Source organism: Eutrema salsugineum, unplaced genomic scaffold (assembly GCF_000478725.1).
Source record: "Eutrema salsugineum unplaced genomic scaffold, Eutsalg1_0 scaffold_10, whole genome shotgun sequence".
NCBI lineage: Eukaryota > Viridiplantae > Streptophyta > Magnoliopsida > Brassicales > Brassicaceae > Eutrema > Eutrema salsugineum.
This window is the reverse complement of record NW_006256908.1, coordinates 4,163,435-4,184,242: the sequence shown is the minus strand read 5'-3', so window position 1 is coordinate 4,184,242 and position 20,808 is coordinate 4,163,435. Positions and strand designations below refer to the sequence as shown.

The following is a 20,808-nucleotide window of genomic DNA, read 5'->3' as shown; positions in this document are numbered from 1 at the left end:
GTCGGTATGAAGAGGGAATACAGATCTGGTTGGCCTCACGACCAACTATTTAACAAGGTCTCAATTTGGTAGCTGTAGGAAATTCTGATTCGTTTGTAATGCCATAAGGAACCCAGCGTTAAAGATCGCATGTCACATGTAGAAACGTTTGTTTTTTTCTGGTTTGAATACAATTTAACATTCATCCAAAAAAAAAAAAAAAAAACAATACCAACTATATATGAAGACAAAAATTGTACTAAAACAGATACAAAAAAAACCGAAAAAAGGTTTTCTGGACTAGTGTATACATATTGGGCCTATTTGAATTTTTTTGGGGGTTTTTTTTCAGTGAAAAAAAACCAAAACGATCTTTTTTCAGTGAGAAAATATATTACAAAACACTAAAAAATTTGATTATGTGGCTGCTGGAATTCGAACCCAGGTCTTCACGGCCACAACATGGAATTCTCACCACTAAACTATAGCTAATTTTTACATTTATTTATAAGATTTTTGTTAATTAAGAATTTAGCTATATTTTAGTTAACAAACCCAGTTAAAAACTTAAATTTTTTTCCTAACACCCAATTAGCAAAGTGCATATCCCAAACCAATTCTATTTTGAAAGTTTTTCATATTTTTATTCATAACCGGATAAATTTAAATTTCAATCTTTATAGAAATCGAGAGTCTTTAGAGAGATTGTAGTTTCATACAAAACTTTTTGACTCCTTAGAAAAGTTATTGTTCATACAAAATCTTTGACTCCTTTTTCTTGTGTTTCCAAATAGGTTTTGTTTTGTCTTTTTATGATTCACTTATAACGAGAACATTCTCTATACTTCTTCTAAAAACAAGATCCTCTTCATAGATAATCTTTCAGCGCAGACAAAAAAAAAAAGCCAAAAACAAACTACATGCATAACAAATCTAACCCAAATATACATTTTAAAGACCATATTAATATTCTATTCGTCATAACAATGGCTGGAAAAAGGCAAGTAACACGTATAGGACAATAAAGAAGATGTTGAAACTCGTAAGGAAAAATTGTAGTGGTGGAAAACGTCGGTAAAGTTAGGAGGATATTTTTTTTTTTTTGCTTATGGAAAGTTCGGAGGATGTTGAGGCGGTCACTGGTTTTATTTGCATCAATCTCGGACATTAGATTACTAAATGTATTCTTTAATATACAACAAAGTTTCGTTTTACTTTTTACCACTAATGGCATCTCCAACGAGTTAAAAAAGGTTCTTCCATGAGGACCATGACATTAGTTACTTAAGTATAATGTTTACATTTATTTGTTTCTTTTATGTTTTCGTTTGGCAAATTTAGCCAGCTAAATTATTGGCCATATCAGTTATGTTGTCTTTATGTTGAACAATATTTTATTGACGAAGAAGAAGTTATTTCTAAAATTTAGTTTGCCCAAAAAAAATTATCGATAAATTGCAAATAAATTTATGGAAACACTAAAAGGGTGCGATCGGTAATTTTCATTATCGCAATAAATATGGTCCGATTCCCACGGAATGACACATCTTACGTAACTCTCGTCATTTTATAATACTGTCTATACTGAATGTGTTTTATAAATAATCCCACAAGTTTTGTTTAATCGAGTCTCAAATCTCGAAATTTAAGATCTATACAATTAGTCAAAAGCACAACAAAAAATGGAAACCATACAAAATCCTTTAAACCATCATTTATTACTTTATTGCGTCTCACTTGCTCAACTTAGACTTCAGTTGAGAATAGTGAAAAGTCAAACTATTTGAGTCTTTGTTTCCTTTTATTTTTTGGGTATCCAATTTACATATACAAGGATGAAGAAAAACATCAAATTGGAACTTTGTTTTCTTTGATCTATCTTTCTCTTTCTTGATTTATTAAAACTTTATTCGTAAGCGACGTTTGGTGAACCAAATTAAAATTTGGTTTGGTGCCATTCAGTCATTTGATTATTCCTCTCACTTTTCGTTCTTTTGAAGCTTTCATTTTTCTGGTAAGGAATTTTCTTTTATTTTCCATGGTTTGTCTTCTCTTTTTTTTTGCGTAGTTAACAAATTTTGTGGGGTTCATTTTTTGCGTTTATATTTTTAATTAAATCTGCTTATAAATATCGATTTTATATTGATCTTCTAGTTTCATCAAGATCAGAAGAGTGATTGTGTACAGTTTTCATTTCATCAAGCTTCTCACTGATAATCATCAGGTTTGATTAATTCTCTAATCCGTGTGGATTGTTTATGTACATGCATGTCAATATATATCTTTTGTTGTACAAATTGTGATTCTGATTTTATTGAATCTGAGTGAAGAAATGGCGACCAACGGAACGACGACCAAGCCACCACCGATTCCTTCTCCTCTGCGTAACTCCAAGTTTCTTCAGGTCAATTCTGTTTTCTTCACTCAAAATATTTCTTTTAAATCTCTAAAACCATTTTTTTTTTTCAATTGAGTTTTTAATTAATGCCAGTAAAGTATTCTCCTTTAATTTAAGTGTAGTTATGCATTAAGTCAATAGTCATAAGTGAAAGGAAAATGTTGAAACCCTCATTGTATAGATCTCAATCTCAGCTAGAAGGTTTTGATAAGTGAAAATAAAATAAAATTGAATTGTTTTGAATGATTTTGAATATGCAGTCGAATATGAGGATTTTGGTGACAGGAGGGGCTGGATTTATTGGTTCACATCTCGTTGATAGATTGATGCGAAACGAAAAGAATGAAGTAATTGTCGCTGATAATTACTTCACAGGATCAAAAGATAATCTCAAGAAATGGATTGGTCATCCAAGATTTGAGCTCATTCGTCATGGTAGTCTTCTTCTTAATCAACTACTTAATTAATAGAAAAATTATCCAAAAAAAAAAACAGTGCATCAATTAAGTTTGCTTTTGTTTAAATGTTCTGATTTTCAGATGTGACCGAACCTCTTATGGTCGAGGTTGATCAAATCTACCATTTAGCATGTCCGGCATCTCCAATATTCTATAAATACAATCCCGTTAAGGTTTGTGCTAGTAGTAGTCCAATATCCGTAGTTGAATAATTTGTCAAATAATTTGTCAGTCAATATAATTCATTTATTGCCAATTAGTTTAAGTCGGAAAAATAAACTCATATTTAACGGTTGTTAAATTTCCTTATACATTGGTCATATTGTTTATGAGATCATTGTTTTTTTATCTAATGGCAGACGATAAAAACCAATGTGATTGGCACACTTAACATGCTAGGACTAGCTAAGCGAGTCGGAGCAAGAATTTTGCTTACTTCCACATCTGAAGTGTATGGTGATCCTCTTGTTCACCCTCAAACAGAGAGCTATTGGGGAAATGTAAACCCTACCGGTAAGACATTTCATTTTATAACAATTGATAACTGTGATAATCTCTCAGCTAGTGATTGATGAACTAACGGAATTGAGAATTTGATGCTGCGCATTTATAAGGTGTTAGAAGCTGTTACGATGAAGGAAAACGTGTTGCAGAGACTCTAATGTTTGATTACCATAGGCAACATGGGATTGGTAATTCAATCCGTCATTTTATATCTCTTTGAATACATTGGCTTACATTTGATTTGTTACCTAAATTAGTTATTATTATTACATGGTCGTTATAGAAATACGCATAGCGAGGATATTCAACACATATGGTCCTCGTATGAATATTGATGATGGTCGTGTCGTAAGCAACTTCATTGCTCAGGCTCTCAGGTGAAATATCAATCAAGTTCTTGAATTTGTCATTTTTTAGTCGAATCGAATCTTTGACTAATCATAAGAGTCTTTGTATGATAAACTCCTTTCCGGTTTTGTAGGGGAGAAGCTTTGACTGTTCAGAAACCGGGAACACAAACCCGCAGTTTCTGTTATGTTTCAGACATGGTATGTATCTGTATTCTATATAACAACTCATTTTTCTTTGATTAGTAACATTATGTAATCTCATAATCGCATGAACATAAACAAAAATAGAGAAATGAAATAATGCATTTAGCAAAATGAATGATATACATAGTCCAACTTTGGTTTTGTAGGTGGATGGTCTAATGCGTCTAATGGAAGGAGACCAAACCGGACCAATTAATATAGGCAATCCAGGCGAATTTACTATGGTTGAACTCGCCGAGACGGTTAAAGAGGTTTTTAGCATTTTCTTTGTTTGTTATTTTATTTCATATAAATGTGATTATTATAGTTTGTAAACAAATATATAATGAGAAATTGATGATGCAGCTTATAAAACCGGACGTGGAGATAAAGATGGTGGAGAACACACCGGATGATCCGAGACAGAGGAAACCAGACATAAGCAAAGCTAAACAAGTTCTTGGTTGGGAACCAAAAGTTAAGCTACGTGAAGGGCTTCCTCTTATGGAAGAAGATTTTCGTCTCAGGCTTGGAGTTCTCAAGAAGTGAGACAACTTATTTCAAGAATCAAAGAAGAGGGAACAAATTTTTTTTTTTTTTTTTGAATTTTATGTGATTGTGTGTGTTTTTATCATTCTTTCTTTTCTTGCATTTTGAGTTTGTTGGTAATAAGCGTCCTAACGAGGAACATTTTAGAGAGTGATGTTTTACTACTTTGGATTTTGTAATGAGTAAACGAAAATGCTTTGAGCTTATTTGACATTTATTGATCTTTTCCTTTGACTGTATCATCAATGGAGTCTTTAAGTTACAGAAGAGAAAAAAAGAGCAGAGAGAGAGAGAATGAAGAAAGAAGAAGAAGATACACAAGAGCTTTGAGCTCAACGACCTTTATAACGGACTCTGTTTTCGGTTCGAGATAATAAACACATCCTTAACCGGCCCGGTTAACTCTAAATGCTCCAAACCAAAACACTACAACAAATGAAAAAGAGAAGAAGGTACCAAAAAAGCACAATCCTTTGATCAACTTAAAAAGCCATTTACCGCCGTCGATTTATCGGTAATCAACGATCTATATTTCGTGTTATACATTCACCCGGATCGCTATCATTACCGTACGATAAAAAAATGAAACGAACGGCCATGATTTATTTTCTGAGATAGTCGTCTTCTTTATAAATCTCAATCCATCATCTGAGTCATACACATTCCAGTCATCTAATTCTTCTCACTTTCGATTCGCGAGAAAATCTTAAAACTTGTCAGGGGAAAATGTCAGGAAGAGGAAAGGGAGGAAAGGGATTGGGAAAAGGAGGAGCGAAGAGACACAGGAAGGTTCTAAGAGACAACATCCAAGGAATCACGAAGCCTGCGATTCGTCGTCTTGCTCGAAGAGGAGGCGTGAAGCGAATCAGCGGTTTGATCTACGAAGAAACCAGAGGAGTGTTGAAGATCTTTCTCGAGAATGTCATCAGAGACGCCGTGACTTACACTGAGCACGCGAGGAGGAAGACGGTGACTGCGATGGATGTTGTTTACGCTTTGAAGAGGCAAGGACGCACTCTCTATGGATTCGGTGGTTAAGATCGAGTTTTTAGACTTTTGCTTTTGATTTTTATTTTCCTGGGTTGTGTTGTTGTTGCTTATTAAGTCTTGCGGTCAAGAAATTTGGAAAAATGGGGAGGGTTGTTTTCAGTTTTTAGGGATTTAGGTTTACTTTTTCCGTATGTGTTGGTTTGTAATTAGGGTTTGGGTTATTGCGCTACTGTAACGAATCTCTCTTTTGGTTAATTATAGTTCTATTTCTCTTTGAGATTTTTCGTTATCACGAATAAAATTGAAAGTCTCAAAATCCAGCAATATCAAAAATGCATTTGAGGACCAAGGATTGAATCCGAGATATTAAATCACTTTGAGCTTGAATCCGAAATGTTGAATTATTTTGAGCTTAAATCCGAAATGTTGAATCATTTTGAGCTTGAATCCGAAATGTTGAATCAATTTGAGCTTTAATCCATCAATTTGCTTGAGCTTGAGCAAATCTGTGTTTCAGTTTTGATACCAGACTCATTAATTTGTGAAGTTATTGGTTGTATCGTGCACTAAAATTTTGTGAAGATGTGCTTTCTCATTTGATTTGCTTAATTTGATACCAGATGATGAATTATCTTTGGTATTGGCGTGAGTTTAAAGACAAATTTGTGATGACCTTACAAGTTTGATTGGCTAAAACATGAATTTTAATGTATTTGAATTGAATATGAAAATCTCTATACTTTTTTGTAAAGTTTGTGGCTCTACAAAACATCGTCAAAATGTATTTGAATTGAATATGAAAATCTCAATACGTTTTTGTTCGGCGGCAAACCAGGGCGGCCAATTTACTCGTATGCCATGTCATCAATCCATGACAAATGTGGATTGATGCATTAACCGTCAGATTAGAAAATCAACGATCAGTATAACAAGTTAACTAAAATACGAAAAAGGAAAAAGAAAGGGCCCTACCGGATTCGAACCGGTGACCTATTGATCTGCAGTCAATTGCTCTACCACTGAGCTAAGGACCCTTGTTGTTTACTCAACGGATTAATATATATGTAAATACGATTTACGAAATGTTTAACAGCGTTTCATATATCTACGTCGTTTTCGATTCAAACACACGATCGGATTAGAGAAGCAGACGCAACGACCATAACAGCCGCGAAAATCGTCGGAACAAGAAGATCGAAAGATGATCGCTTCACCATTCGAGACGGCACGCACACCATCTCCCCCGGCGAATCCACCGGAATCCTCACGAAACCATCTCCTCCTCCTCCGCACGGTTTTGACGGAGATGACAATGTAGACACAAACGCCATCTCCGGAGCAAAAGACGCAAAAGCCACCGTCAACATCAGGAGAATCGTCCACGTGGCGGCTTGAACGAGCATCGGCCAAGGCGCGGAGATTTTCCGAAGAATTGGCTCCATCGACGACGCTTGCACATCAAAAATCTGAACGAGAAATGAACCAAAATAGTGTTTAGTGGAAAGAAAAAAAAGGATGCGGTTTCTGCGTGTGAGGAAGAAGAGTGGGAGAGAGGACGCTTGCACGTTTTAGCGAACTTATGGTAAAATTACGGTTTTGCCCTCTGATTTGTTTAAAACTTAAAATAATAAAATCTGTTTTTGATTTAGGATTGGTGTAGTGAGGGAGTTTTATTGATTAACACCTAACTAATGAACGACAGAGAAATGTCCACCACAAAACTAAGCTAGTTTCAATTTTTGAAGATGTAATGATAGAGGAAAGGACAATGAAGGGTTGAGAATTGTGTGCGAGTCATGAGATTTTTACAATGATGGTGAGAGTAACAAGTAGGTTCAGTTATTAATTGTTTATTTATATGTAAAGTTTGTGGCTTTGACTAAATCAAAAATGTATGTGGCTAGTAATAAACACAAGTGAAGTTAGTGATGCACTAATTAGTAACCGCAAGTTAGTGATGTGTTTATTATCAACCGGTGAGATTAATTATACCCAATAATCAATTTCAGATCAATTTCGGTTCCATTCAATTCTATTCTTTTTTCTTTAAGTTTCCGTTTGTTTTTTTTTTGGATTTTGTTCAGTTTGATTTGGTTTGCTGCATGTAAGAAAAGCAAAATCATTTCAGTTTTTCGGACAGGAGTCTTTTGGTTCGATTTCGGTTCAAAATCAATTTTTTTTAAAAAAAAAATTAATATCTGTTTGAACTGAGAGCTAATTATTATTTTTAACCTCTAATATCTTATTTCATTATAAAGATTTATCAAATGTATAAACAAATAAACATACAGAAAAGCAGCTAATTACGTGTGTTTGTATTGTTACAGAGAAGATAGTGTTTTGGGCTTTTTTACATGAAATACTTAGGGTTTCATCATGGGCCAATTAGTTGGAGTATTTAGTTAATTAAATAGATAACGGCTATAGTTAAGGAATTCAAAACGCGATTAGTTGAATATATATTTGAAATTTGAATCCGATAAACCCAACATCTCTCTCTCTCTCTCTCTCTCTCTCTCTCTCTCTCTCTCCTCCTTTCTTCGCATCGCACGATCATCGTCTTTCTCTTCTACTCTGATATCTTAAGTGACAAATGTGATGCGATTAAGAATCGCTTCGTCGTTAATGGTGTAATTATCTTTTTCGTGAGGAAGACGTTTTCATGGCGTATCTTCATTTCTGCTCCGATCTTGTTCGCGAAAACAGAGACTCTACGAAGAGAAGGTAACAGTTACAGGCGCTTAGGGTTTTTGATTTGCTTCGAGAGATAGAAATGGTACCGATAACCGACTCCTTCGTGACGTTGTGATCGGAGATTTTGGGTGAAAGTTAGGGTTTTCACTTAGTCGTGACGAGAGATGAACGGCGCCGTTTAGGGATAGTTTTGTTTGGGGGTTTGTGTTGCGAAGGAATTCCACAATTGAATCACGGAATCAGAAATTGGCTTAATTTTGATGCTCTTGGTGTTTTATCTTCTCACTAGAACGTGGTTATGTGATTTGATCTTGATTATTCCGTAATTTGTGTTTGTTTTCATTTGGTTACTCAATTGTTTATTTGGTCATTAGTATGTATGAATTTTATCTATAAATGAACTCAGATTGCGTAAATGATATAAAATTGGTGTCGTTTCTTGTGTTTTTCAGGTTCAAATTTGGATTTCACTGGAAGAGATTTTGGATTTTGGAACTTCAAATAAGCTAAGTCTTCTCTATTAATTTACAATTTTCTCAGCATCACAAATGTTTAACAAAAAAATTGCAAAACATTCCACGAACATCATTAATAACACAAACATATAACATAGAAAAAATGTAGTATACGAAAATCATTATCTCAAACTACATATTACACCAACATTTCACACAAAACTAAATACCAAACAAAACTAGACACACAAATTTTTTACAACAAAATAATAATCTCAACCCAAACGCTACACAAAACTCTTTAATAGCACATCAAAATATACACGAAACAGTGAAACACAAAAACCACACTCTTCCCGTTTCATGCCTTTATGGTTATTTCTCCAGGTTTTTGACTACTCTTTGTCTATATTATTTTGCAGTCCCTTAAAGAAGCTGGATAAGTTGCATCTACTCAACCTTGCATATGGAGGATAGACCAATGTTGGTATTAGTTTACTTAGAATGTCCAGATGTCTCCATTTCAGGTAACGCCTCACGAGTAACAGACATGGTACAAAGAAAGCCTAGTTGCGGTGAATCAACACTCTCTGATAGCTCTTGCGTTTGTTAATTTGGTGAAACTTGTGTACTACGTGTGCTTTATTGATCATAGGCTTTGGTTTCTCTGAGTAATGTTTATCAATCTTGATATTTCTTACCTGTCCAACTTGTATTGTTGTAGTGATGCAGCTCAAGACTCTGCTAGAGTAGTTTCCGGATTAAAGCTGTGAAACGTGGTGGATATGGAGTTGATTTTTACTCTCCATTTTTGTTCATTTCAGGTGAGTGTGAAAACTATCGACTCTGTATTCTCTATCCATAGTCATTGTTACATAAGTTTTATGTGTTTGATCTGATCCCTTTTGCTAAGAGATTTGTTTCAGCTGCTAGGAGACAGAAAATGTTGGAAGACATTGAACGCGAGTTTGAAGGTACCTTTCGCTGTTTCCACATTGGTTCTTGAATTATACCACTTTTGTTGATAAATTCTTACTGACATTTGGTTCTTGTCTTCTTTTTTTATGTCATAATTACTTGCAGCTGCTGCAGCTGGATTTGAACAATTCAAGATTAATGATTCCACCCAAGGAAACGATGATGAACAATGTAAGAAACACATTCTTCCTCTAGTTCTTGTTGCAATCACATTTTGTTATCCTTCGACATTCTGAGTCCAAGTTTTCTGTTTTTTTTTCCTTTCTTGTTTTGTTTGTTACAGCTGCAATGAGACAAAGCATGCTGGACGAGACTGAACGTGATTTTGAAGGTATATTGATATACTCGATACCTGTTTAATTAAGTACTTGATACCCGAAAAACGTTATCTAATAATAATTAGTTTGTGACCTCTGTTTCATTTGCTACTTGAAGGTGCTACAAAAGGTCTTGAACAACTAAAGGCTGACATTCAACCCGAGTCAATGATGAAGAGCACGGTAAAAATACACTCTCAATGTTACTTTGTTTGATGCCTTGTTTATTTACAGTATCATTGAGTCTGATTTTGTGTGTTTGTTATAGCTGCACGGAGACAGAAGATGTTGGAAGAGATCGAAATAGAGTTTGAAGGTATATATATAGAACCATGTATCTCGTCATTAATTAGGTATTCTTACAAAACCAACGTAGAGTCTGAGTTTGCCTCTGTTTGCAGAAGCTACAAAAGGTCTTGAAGAACTAAGGCATTCCACCTCAAGCACAGATGATGAATCAAACTGTTATACTTGCTTTCCCTCTGTTTTCATGATTCCTTTATGGCCTTAATATCAATTACAGGACTCATAGATCTCATTGTTTTGTTATACACTTATAGCTGCAAAGAAAAAGAATATTCTAGATGAGATCGAACGCGAGTCTAAAGGTACCTTGGCATACTCAATATCTGTCCTAATTGGTTCACGTTCTTTGTTGTGAGACTTCTTATATTAAAGATTATGCTTCATCTTCTACTTGCAGCTGCTACGAGTGGTCTTAAACAGCTAAAGATTAATGCTTTCACTGTCGAAGATGATAAAGAACAAGGTAAGAAACTCTCGCAATGTTACTTTGTGTGATACCTTGTTTTTATTTATAGTATATTGAGTCTGATTTTGTGTGTTTGTTATAGCTGCACGGCGACAGAAAATGTTGGAAGAGATCGGAAGAGAGTTTGAAGGTATCTTAAAATATAAATATAACCATGTATCTCGTCTTTAATTAGGTAATTCTTACAAACCCATCGTAGACTCTGAGTTTTCCTCTGTTTACAGAAGCTACAAAAGGTCTTGAAGAACTAAGGCATTCCACCTCAAGCACAGATGATGAATCAAACTGTAATACTTGCTTTCCCTCTTTTTTCATGATTCCTTAATGGCCTTAATCTCAATTACAGGACTCATAGATCTCTTTGTTTTGTTATAGACTTATAGCTGCAAAGAGAAAGAATATGGTAGATGAGATCGAACGCGAGTTTAAAGGTACCTTGACATACTCAATATCTGTCCTAATTGGTTCACATTCTTTGTTCTGAGACTTCTTTTAAATTAAAGATTATGTTTCATCTTCTACTTGCAGCTGCTACGAGTTGTCTTAAACAGCTAAAGATCTAATGCTTTCACTGTCGAAGATGATGATAAAGAACAAGGTAAGAAATTGTTATCTCTACTTTGATAGTTTTTTTTGTCCCTTATTCAGTTTTCTGAGATAGATCTATGTTGTGTCTTATTTACAGCTTCGAGGAGACAAAGTATGCTAGATGCAATCGAGCGCGAGTTTGAAGGTCATTTAACATACCAATCATCATATGTAGAAAGAATCTTTAACTCTTTCTTGGTTCAAGAAGTTGTAAGAGTTTTGTTTTTCCTCTCTTGCAGCCGTTACCGATAGTCTTAAACAACTTGATGATCTCGCCGAGAACAAAGATGATGGAGGGCAATGTTACAAAGCCTTGCCATTCAATGTTTTCTTCGTCCCTTTACCTTACTTGCAGTGTTGTTCTCATACATGTCTTTTCAGCTGCAAATGGACAAAGTATGTTGGATGAGATTGAACGAGAATTTGAAGGTACTTTCAACGTAGTAATATATCTGTTAATTAGTTCCTATGATTCCAATATCAAATCTTCAACATTTCTTCTATTTTATCAATTTGCAGCTGCTACAAGTATCTTAAGCAACTAAAGATTCAAGATTCCACTGAAGAAAATGACAGTGCAGAACGTAAGAACTTGTCTTCTCTGTTTTTTTTTTCTTATAACTTAGCATCTTCCATAGTATTCTGAAGAATGGTTTTATGTTTTCTAACAGAAGCAAAGAGAAATTGCATGCTTGAAGCTATCGAACGCGAGTTTGAAGGTTACTTTTATTGAACTTCTAAGCTGAATTAATGTAATTCAATTAAAACAGATAAAGTAGATAAGTTTTATTTTGTTTTATGTTGTTACTTGCAGCTGCTATAAAAGGTCTTGAAGAGTTCAAGGCTAGTGATTCAACCGAAGGCAAGGATGATGATGATCACTGTAAAAATTCTTTCCCTTAGACCTTTTTGTGTTCCACTTTTGTTTCTAACGTATTCTGAATCAGATTGTTTTTCCATGTCTTGTTACAGCTTCAAGGAGAAAAAGTATGCGTGATGCTATTGAACGCGAGTTTGAAGGTACTTCAACATACAGTATTCCTCTCTCTGAGTTTGAAGAAAACTTGAACCATTCTTGGTGCAATAAGTCTTGTTAATTAGATGAATCCAAATTTAAATGTAATAGAAAGAGTTTCCTTAAGTATTCTTGTTCATATTCCATATTTCAGCCGCGACAAGAGGCCTTGCAGAGATAAAGAATGATGAAGAAAATGGTAACTAATCCTTCTGACACAGAGGACTTTATAATCTGACAGTGCGGTTTGTTCTTCCTGATCATTTCTAACTTGCAGCAGCTGCAAGTGTAAAGCCTGATGGAAAAGACTGTAAGAAACTATTTTTCATCTTTCTCTGTTTATGTCATGTTTATATCTTAAAAAAAAAAAAAAAACTCTGAGAAAGGCTCTTTTATGCGTTGCCACAGTAGCTTCAAAGAATTCACAAACCATAAGTACAGTGCAGAGAACTTCTGGCGAATACAATGGCAATTAATCATCAGATTCTCTCAACCATCTCTTTCTTTGTTTGACAGCTGGTTTAAGACAGTCTTCTAAAGCAAGCAGGTTAGCTTTCGACCTCATTCTTGTGAATGTTTAAACCAAAGAAACTTTTTCTTTTTGATACTCACACAAGATAGCTACTCTTAATAATGTTCACTCTGTTTGTTTGTGATTCTTGAAGATGATGTATGTGGCTATTTTAACCAAGACAAAGATGGTTTTTTAAGACAGACAAGGATTCTTCGACCAACATAGCGGAGATACTCGCTGAAGAATCGAAATTCCAGGTATGTTTATCTCGATTTTTCTTTAAGGAAACCGTGGAAGGACTCCAGTTTCTTGACTTTGTTACATCTTTTGATTTTGGCTTTTGGTAGGGCTCAGAGACGTCTAGCCTCACAACATCACCGAACAATGTTGTTCACACCCTTAGGAAAGGAGGCGAAGCTATCACCATTAGTAACTAAAGCATATATCACACAAAAGACAAAATAAACTACAAAACACCAAAATCATAATCCCACACAGAAATTACACAAACGTACAACACAAAAAACAGAATCTCAAACAAAACGTTGCTCACGCCATATCGCACACACGAAATACGAAACGCCACAATCATATCCCCAAACAAACCTTATACAAACGCATCTTTTAGAGTACAAAGCTGCATAAACGCCAAAATCACGCGCACACCAAAAATCATAAATCCAAACATACACAAAACCCTCAAAATCATAAATTCCAAACAAACGTTCACACGAACACAATTATCAACATATGTAGATAGTGGCATTGAGGTTTTACGAATATTCACAATCTCTTTTTCTCTCTCTCTCTCTCTTTGACTGTTTTCTTATTCTTTAGTTGATTTTGTTATTTAAGTGTGTTCATTTTATATAATTAATTTTGTATATTTTCTTGTCATCTTCTTTGTAATGGTTCTCTATTTTATGATTTCAGCTTTTTAATGTACGTATGATTCGGTGATTCTAAGAGATTATGATTCTTGATTTCAAGATTCTTCTCATCTATTGTTCATTTGATCTGGGAACTGAGGTACAATTTGAATATGAGATGTGTAAGCTTATACTTAAGGGAGGATATTGATATGTATAGTGTCTATACAGAGTTTGTGAACTGGAATCATATAAACCAGTGTAAATAACATCGGTTATTTCAGGCTGAGGCTCCGGTTTAGGCCTGGTCAATGAATGTAAATAAACCCCCAATTGTACAAGTTTAATTTCAATCAATGAGATAATCTATGGTAATCAACGAGCAACTTCATCTCGTTTTCTCTTAACAATCTTTCGCTTTCCGCTTCTCCGATCTCACCGGAAGACGCAGGCATTTTCATATAGATGAATCGAACAACAATCAACCATAAATTATCAGCGAAATCCGTAATTTCAAGAAGCATACATGAAATCAAACTTTGGCCAAACCAGATAAACAAAATATTGAAATAAAGTTTTCAGAATCTACTTCAAAAGAGACGATTTTAATACCATATATTCTTCGACAATTACAAACCAAATCATAAAAGCTAGAAAAACCATCAATCCATCAGATTCCAAACTAAACCCACCCATAACAGAAAAACAAAAGCACAGATCTAAGTACTAAAAAAAACCAGAAATTTCATAAACCCTAAAAACGAAATCTCGATTCAAGAGCTAGTAAACTTAGTCACAGCCTTAGTTCCTTCAGAGACGGCGTGCTTAGCAAGCTCACCAGGAAGAACAAGCCTAACAGCAGTCTGGATCTCGCGGGAAGTGATCGTCGGTTTCTTATTGTACCTCGCGAGTTTAGACGCTTCCTGAGCAAGCTTCTCGAAGATATCGTTGATGAAGCTGTTCATGATCCCCATGGCTTTGCTCGAGATCCCGATATCTGGGTGGACTTGCTTCAGCACCTTGAAGATGTAGATCTTGTAAGTCTCTGTGCTTTTCTTCGTCCGCTTCTTCTTCTTGTCCGTTGCGCCGCCGGCTTCTTTCGGTAGCTTTTTCCCGGCCTTGGGCTTCTTCTCCGCCGGAGCTTTCTCGGCTACCTTCTCCTCCTCCGTTGGTTTCTCTGCGGCGGCGGCGGGTTTCTTCTCTGCTGGTTTCTTTCCTGCCTTTGGTGCCATCGTGAAATTTCTCTCTCTCTCGCTGATTTACTCGGGAAAACGAAAAGGCTGAAATGAAAATTTAGGTTTGCTATGAAGAAAGGTCTTGAAGCGTCTGGAGATATAAAGAAGGAGGAACTAACACATTTCATTGGATAAGAGTTATTAACGAGGATCGATGACGTTGGATGTTTGTGTCCGTTCGATAGATGAAATTAAATATCTAGATCGACGGCTGAGAGGGACGGTAGATAAGTGTTTTTCTTCTCCGCCGAGAAAACATCGGATTGATGACGTGGACCAGCGCCTTTTTACTTTTCGGGCTTTATTTAAATGACCTCGAGGCAAACTCAGTAAACATGGGCTATGAATGGTGTCAGGCCCAATTAGCCGAATTGTAGAGGAGTGGAAAAAAGTAAAATGGAAGAATAAAATGTTTGAGCATCTCCAGCGGTCATACTGTGTTTGGGGATGTTAATATTCTTTTATTAATATTTCTAAAATATTTAAACAGTGATGAACCTATGATCTAATGAGGGTTCATTAGTGAACCCATTTAGAGGTTTATAGAAATAAAATAATAATAATTTGCGACCAATAACATTCAAACACGTCGTCTATAAATCCCAATGCTCAGGTTGTTAGCTAAGCACATGTATGTTAATAATTGGGCTTCTTTTGATTTATTTTCAAAACTCAGTCATATGTTTCTGTGCCCACATCCTCTTATAAGAGCAACTTCAAATGGTGAATTCTTGGGTTCATCTCCAATTTTTTATTCATTTAATTTTGAAGAATGAAAAATTTAGAACCCATCAAATTTTCTTCTCCAATGGTGATTCTCTCCAAGAGGTTCACTGTTTCGGGGGAAGAGAAAAATTGTTGCAGAAAAAAAAAATTCTTACCAATAGAAAACTGCCACGTCGTTGATGAACCCCATCAAAATTGGGTTCTAAAAATCCTTCCCTAAAAACTGGTTCATCAAGAAAATGGGTTTTTTAATTTTTTTTTAAATCCAAATAATGGATGAACCCAGCCTATGAACCCCTCATGATACACCATTGGAGGTGCTCTAATCCCTCAATGGAGCTGTTACACCACTTGAAAATTGCTAGAAGAATTAAGAAATTGTCGAATTGAAGAATAAAAAGAAATTGATATTACCGTTTATTTATTTTATTTAAAAATAGATAGTTCGGTATATGGTTTGCTTTTGGTTCAGAGATAATTTATGGAGTTTTAGAATTATCTTCAACAATAGTTCAATTAATTCTATTAGCTGGGGTAATGCTACTAGTATTTTGGAGTTTCATCATAAGAATGAAAGCTAACAAAAAAATGTAGGAAACATGGACATAACAAATTTCATATGTTATCATAGAAGACTTTAGTCATTGCTTTAGCCAAAGGCATGGCCGTCACTAAATCATACACTTAACCACACATAATTTGTAAGTAAGTTTGTAGTTATATTTGCTACAAACTTTCTAGGAAAAGACCATCGTTAAAATTTATAGCCATAACTACCAAAAATCCTTCGCAAAGTCATCACAAATGAGCAACGGAATAAGCCACCATAACCATACTATCGCTATTGGCTATGGTTATCACTCTCGCTAATTCGTAGTAAGTTAGTTACAAATTACTTCAGATTAAGATTTAAGAATAGGGTCGACACTGAGGCTACACAATTTATCTGTCGCTACCCATAATTATGACTCATTTTTATAGATTGAATATGATATCTATAGAATAATTGGTAACTATTCTGACAATTCTTGTATTGTTTCTATATTTGTAGTATTTCTGTATCTTGTAAATTTGTTATAATAAATTTTTGATTTGCCGGAAAAAAAAAACAGAACTAAACTATAAGAAAAAAAAGTTTATATTTGGTTTGATTTTAGTGTAGTTTATTTAAAATTTGATATGGGTAGGTCTAGCTTTAGTTTGGTTAACCAGATAAGATAATTCGGATATCCTGTTCATATTTCACACGTTTTTATATATATATTGGAATACACTAAATTGTTTGAAACGATGAATTATTCCAGCAAATCAAAGCACTACTTCTATGCATTGAATATCCAAACTCGATGCATGTTTCCTCGAAAAAGAACAATTGAAGCAAAGAAGACAACTGCGAAAGTTTAGATAATTTTCTAAATTCTAGTTATTTGCTTCCAACCATTGATTTAGCTGACATAAGACTCCATTATTGTTTCATAGTGACTAAGGTGAAAATGATAGATCTGAAAGTCTTCATTTTAAAAATTTATGTTGGAGTACCATTTGATCAAGAAATTATAGTTATATCTCATTATCGATTGTTTCCAAAACTTTCTAATTAGGTCTTATCTTGACAAACTTTTTTTTTTTTCCAGTTTTGGCTTTACTAGAAACTCATTTTTGGAAAATATCATTCTCTTATTAATAATTTGAATAAATAGTTGTTGTACACTTGTACTTTGTGGATTGTTCCTTCGAGGATTAGATCGCTCTATTTTTTTTTTATGGACAACACTAACAATATGCATGCAGTTTATATTTAATATATGAGATCTGCGTTTTAAGAATCTTTTGCTTTTGTTTTGCTTTGTTGCGGATTAAAATCGAAAATGTTATAAAAATTAAACTATATATATAATTAGACTATATATATCTGTTTCAAAAAATCTGTATGATTACTAGGCCAAAGGTAAAACAGCCATTGTTTAAATAGCATATACAAATTATGTAAATATACACCATTCATACTATAGTGATCTAGACTATAGTAGGTAAATGTATAATAACATTAATACATATAAATATAATTAAAGCATTCTAACATATATCAAATAAAATAAAATTTATTGAACAAACCAACCAAAGAATGTATTGCTGGATCCAATATGAATCCCTTTTTATATAGACGTTCTTGAATTTTAAAATCTCCAACACTTCGAATAAATTCAAACCTTTGAGCTAAATACTTTTTAGATTGAACATGTTGACGTCAACGTTTCCATCTCACGACCATATGCTCAATGTATCTCCAAACAATCTATTTAATTTTCCACTCAAATGGACCGTCGCCTATATAACTAGCTAGAATGGTTGCTATCTTGATATCATACTACTTACGTTGAAATTTGGTTTCTCTATGAAAATTTCTAAAAAAAAATACACTACCAAAATCTTTTTTCCAATATGCAACAAAAAGTGAGCGATAAATCTCATCACATCAACAAAATAGGGATTATGAAATTACGTCTAGCAACAATCAATCTTTTATCTAAATCACATGACTATATGATCAATAGTAAAATACAGTAGCACATGTTTATTCTTATCATTTCTTCCGCTCCTCATTAATAATGTTTGTCACCATCAACTCATTTCAGTTGAGATTTATATTTTACGTAGATATTCTGATTATTCATGACCATGACATAACTTTTGAAATACTAATCAGTCTTTTTTTTAAACCAAAAAGTCATAGCGACAACGAAACTTTTTTTTTTTTGAAATTTCTAGTAAATGACTTTTCTTTTTGTCAGTTGTCACCAAAAGTTTTAGCAAATTTTTGGTAAGTGACATTTGTAGCTTGAATAACAAGTTTTTGTATGTCCTATTTATGGAAAAATAACAAAACCGAGATGTTCTATAAACAAATAACAAAACCAAGATCCAAGATGTCCTATATGCACTCCTATTTATAGACAAAGATTTCTTATTAATTTATAGAACCAACCATTTCATGGGGATCTAATCTTGAAAAAAAAAATTTGGAATTGAAGGACTAGATCTGAGTTATTTTTTCTGTGATTTTAATTTTGGTTGGCTACTAATAATGTGTTAAATGAAAAAATAATTGGTGTTTAACTGTTTGTCTATTTTGGTTGGACATTGTAGATGTCTGAAACTAGGGGATATTAGTCTAGGTTTCGGTCCAAGATTTCCTCAGTTTACCAAAAAAAAATTAATATATAGCACCAAATAATCATGGAAGTATGGAACATAATTCTAGTGGTGTTTTACTACTAAAAAAACAGTAAAACTTATTCATATTAGCTTTTCTTTTTTGGTCGAAGCTTATTCATATTAGCTAATTAGAATCTAAACCTAACGTTTTTTCATTTATAAGAGGCAATCTCTGTAAAAGAATCACAGTAAAATTGTTATCCAAGTTCAAAACTAATTTTCAAAATTCAAGATATATACGTCTACGTAATTGATGAGAAGCCAAAAGAATCCACACTACGTACTGAAACAGACCTATATATTAATAATTCTTAATATATATATATATTAATAATTCTTAATATATATATATATATGTATATATATAATAACTCGACGATATAAGATGTATATATGTATCTATACATGACGGTACCATAAAGTTCTTCATACAAAACTTACTGCCTAAAAAAAAAATTAGATAAATAAAATAACCTTACTCTACACAAGTATACCCCCAAAAGAAGAAGAAAATCAAAGATGTAAATTAGAAAATCAACCTTCCAAGCTCCAACTTCAAATCTTCATTCTCTAATGGCGTCAAGTTCAAATCCAAACACAAAACCCTCTTTCCATTACCACCACCGGATTTCTTCATCGTCACCGGCTTCGGTGCCAAACTCCGACCTCCTCCTGTTCGATGCTTCCTCATGTGACCACCCAACGCTTGCCCTACGGCGAACTCGGCACCGCATATGGGACACTCGTGTTTCACCGGTTTGACTCTCTTCGGAGATGGAGGCGCGTGGCCTTCAAGTGCCGCCGATCTGCGGTGGCTTGCTCGGTGGCCTCCCAAGGCTTGGAACGACGGGAACTCTTTGTTGCATGTCTTGCACGCGAAAACACGGCTTTTGGTGTCGTTTTGGTGAGCCTTTGATAGAAGGATCAAGCAACTTGCCATCTTGTTGATCATCTCCATCTCTCTTTCCTTTTCCATTTGATTTGATTTCTAAAGAAACTTTTTGTTTGTGTGTTTTGGTTGAGAAATGAAAAGTTGCAACGAAGACTTTGTTGAATAATGGATTTTTGATCGTGTTTATATAAGCGAAATCTTAGCTTAGCTTTTTGCATTGACTTTTTTGGGTTTACGGGGTTGTTGAAATTCTAGTTTTACCCTTTCCTCTTGCTGAACAAACACACTATCGTTGACCCTCCACGTTCAATAATAGTTTCGTGTTATTGTATACAAAAATACAAAAAAAAAAAGAAGAAACAACTGAGTATATAATATACTCATTAATTTGTTGGCTTATTATATATCAAAATGTTCTACCGCTTAGCAAAGAGACAGATATGTAAACAGAATCTATTTGGCCATGAGTTAGTGCACTTACTTAAGATTTCCAAAACTTTTTTTTATGCTAAATGAGTAAAAATCAATCTCAAGTTTTCTTAACTATTATAGTTAATATATAGAAGATTGTAGATTCTAAATGAGTAAGATCGTCAGAAATCCCAAATCTCAAACTTAGATCGAGAAAGTAAGATCCAATTGATTACTTCAAATTTCCATTGCTAAAAATATAATTTACAATATAAAAATACTGCGGTGCAATATGACTAAAAATTTTAGGATAATTTAAGAAGCTAACTCTGACTTAGATACCAACAAAATGTTAATAGTAATACAACTGCGTTTGTCATACAAACATCATTATCATCCGTAATCTAATTATCAACACAATCAATTAATAAATTATCAGTTAGTTTTGTTTTTCCATCAACACATAAATTGCAGTTCCAAATAATAAAATATTATGTCAAAAAAATATGATGGGTGAAAGCTTATGTTTTTGAAATGGAAGATATGATGTTTAATTTTCATGAAAAGCAGATTAATGGAAGCAACGAAATGTTTTTAACGTGATGTAAGTAGACTCATTCACTGTGGTCTGGTATATCAAGGATAAAAATGTTTATGGTGAATATAGTGCAGACAGATTCGTTTGTTGTGTATTTTTATAGATATATAGAATTGT

General features: G+C 34.0%; 5 protein-coding genes, 1 non-coding gene and 1 pseudogene across 6 annotated transcripts; 3 read left to right on the top strand and 4 right to left on the bottom strand.

Moving 5' to 3' along the window:
* The first annotated feature begins 1,777 nt into the window (after positions 1–1,777).
* LOC18027489 (UDP-glucuronic acid decarboxylase 6) lies at positions 1,778–4,645 on the top strand. Its single transcript, XM_006409845.2, has 11 exons — positions 1,778–1,993; positions 2,134–2,203; positions 2,310–2,383; positions 2,638–2,812; positions 2,917–3,008; positions 3,195–3,348; positions 3,450–3,527; positions 3,623–3,716; positions 3,821–3,887; positions 4,040–4,144; positions 4,239–4,645. Exons 3-11 carry the CDS (start codon positions 2,312–2,314, stop codon positions 4,419–4,421), a joined length of 1,020 nt encoding a protein of 339 aa, XP_006409908.1. The 5' UTR covers positions 1,778–1,993; positions 2,134–2,203; positions 2,310–2,311; the 3' UTR covers positions 4,422–4,645.
* A 439-nt stretch (positions 4,646–5,084) lies between these two features.
* LOC18027488 (histone H4) lies at positions 5,085–5,703 on the top strand. Its single transcript, XM_006409844.2, has one exon. It carries the CDS (start codon positions 5,148–5,150, stop codon positions 5,457–5,459), a length of 312 nt encoding a protein of 103 aa, XP_006409907.1. The 5' UTR covers positions 5,085–5,147; the 3' UTR covers positions 5,460–5,703.
* Positions 5,704–6,373: 670 nt separating this feature from the next.
* TRNAC-GCA lies at positions 6,374–6,445 on the bottom strand. Its single transcript has one exon. It is a non-coding gene; the product is annotated as a tRNA-Cys (tRNA).
* Positions 6,446–6,458: 13 nt separating this feature from the next.
* On the bottom strand, positions 6,459–6,853 carry LOC18027487. The gene has a single exon (XM_006409843.2). The coding sequence runs from the start codon at positions 6,851–6,853 to the stop codon at positions 6,533–6,535; it is 321 nt and encodes a 106-aa protein (XP_006409906.1). The 3' UTR covers positions 6,459–6,532.
* Positions 6,854–8,023: 1,170 nt separating this feature from the next.
* Positions 8,024–13,671, top strand: LOC112081449 (annotated as a pseudogene).
* Positions 13,672–14,166: 495 nt separating this feature from the next.
* LOC18027486 (histone H2B.3) lies at positions 14,167–14,936 on the bottom strand. Its single transcript, XM_006409842.2, has one exon. It carries the CDS (start codon positions 14,843–14,845, stop codon positions 14,387–14,389), a length of 459 nt encoding a protein of 152 aa, XP_006409905.1. The 5' UTR covers positions 14,846–14,936; the 3' UTR covers positions 14,167–14,386.
* A 4,235-nt stretch (positions 14,937–19,171) lies between these two features.
* Positions 19,172–19,817, bottom strand: LOC18027485 (zinc finger protein ZAT12). Its single transcript, XM_006409841.2, has one exon. The coding sequence runs from the start codon at positions 19,764–19,766 to the stop codon at positions 19,317–19,319; it is 450 nt and encodes a 149-aa protein (XP_006409904.1). The 5' UTR covers positions 19,767–19,817; the 3' UTR covers positions 19,172–19,316.
* Between the last annotated feature and the right edge of the window lie 991 nt (positions 19,818–20,808).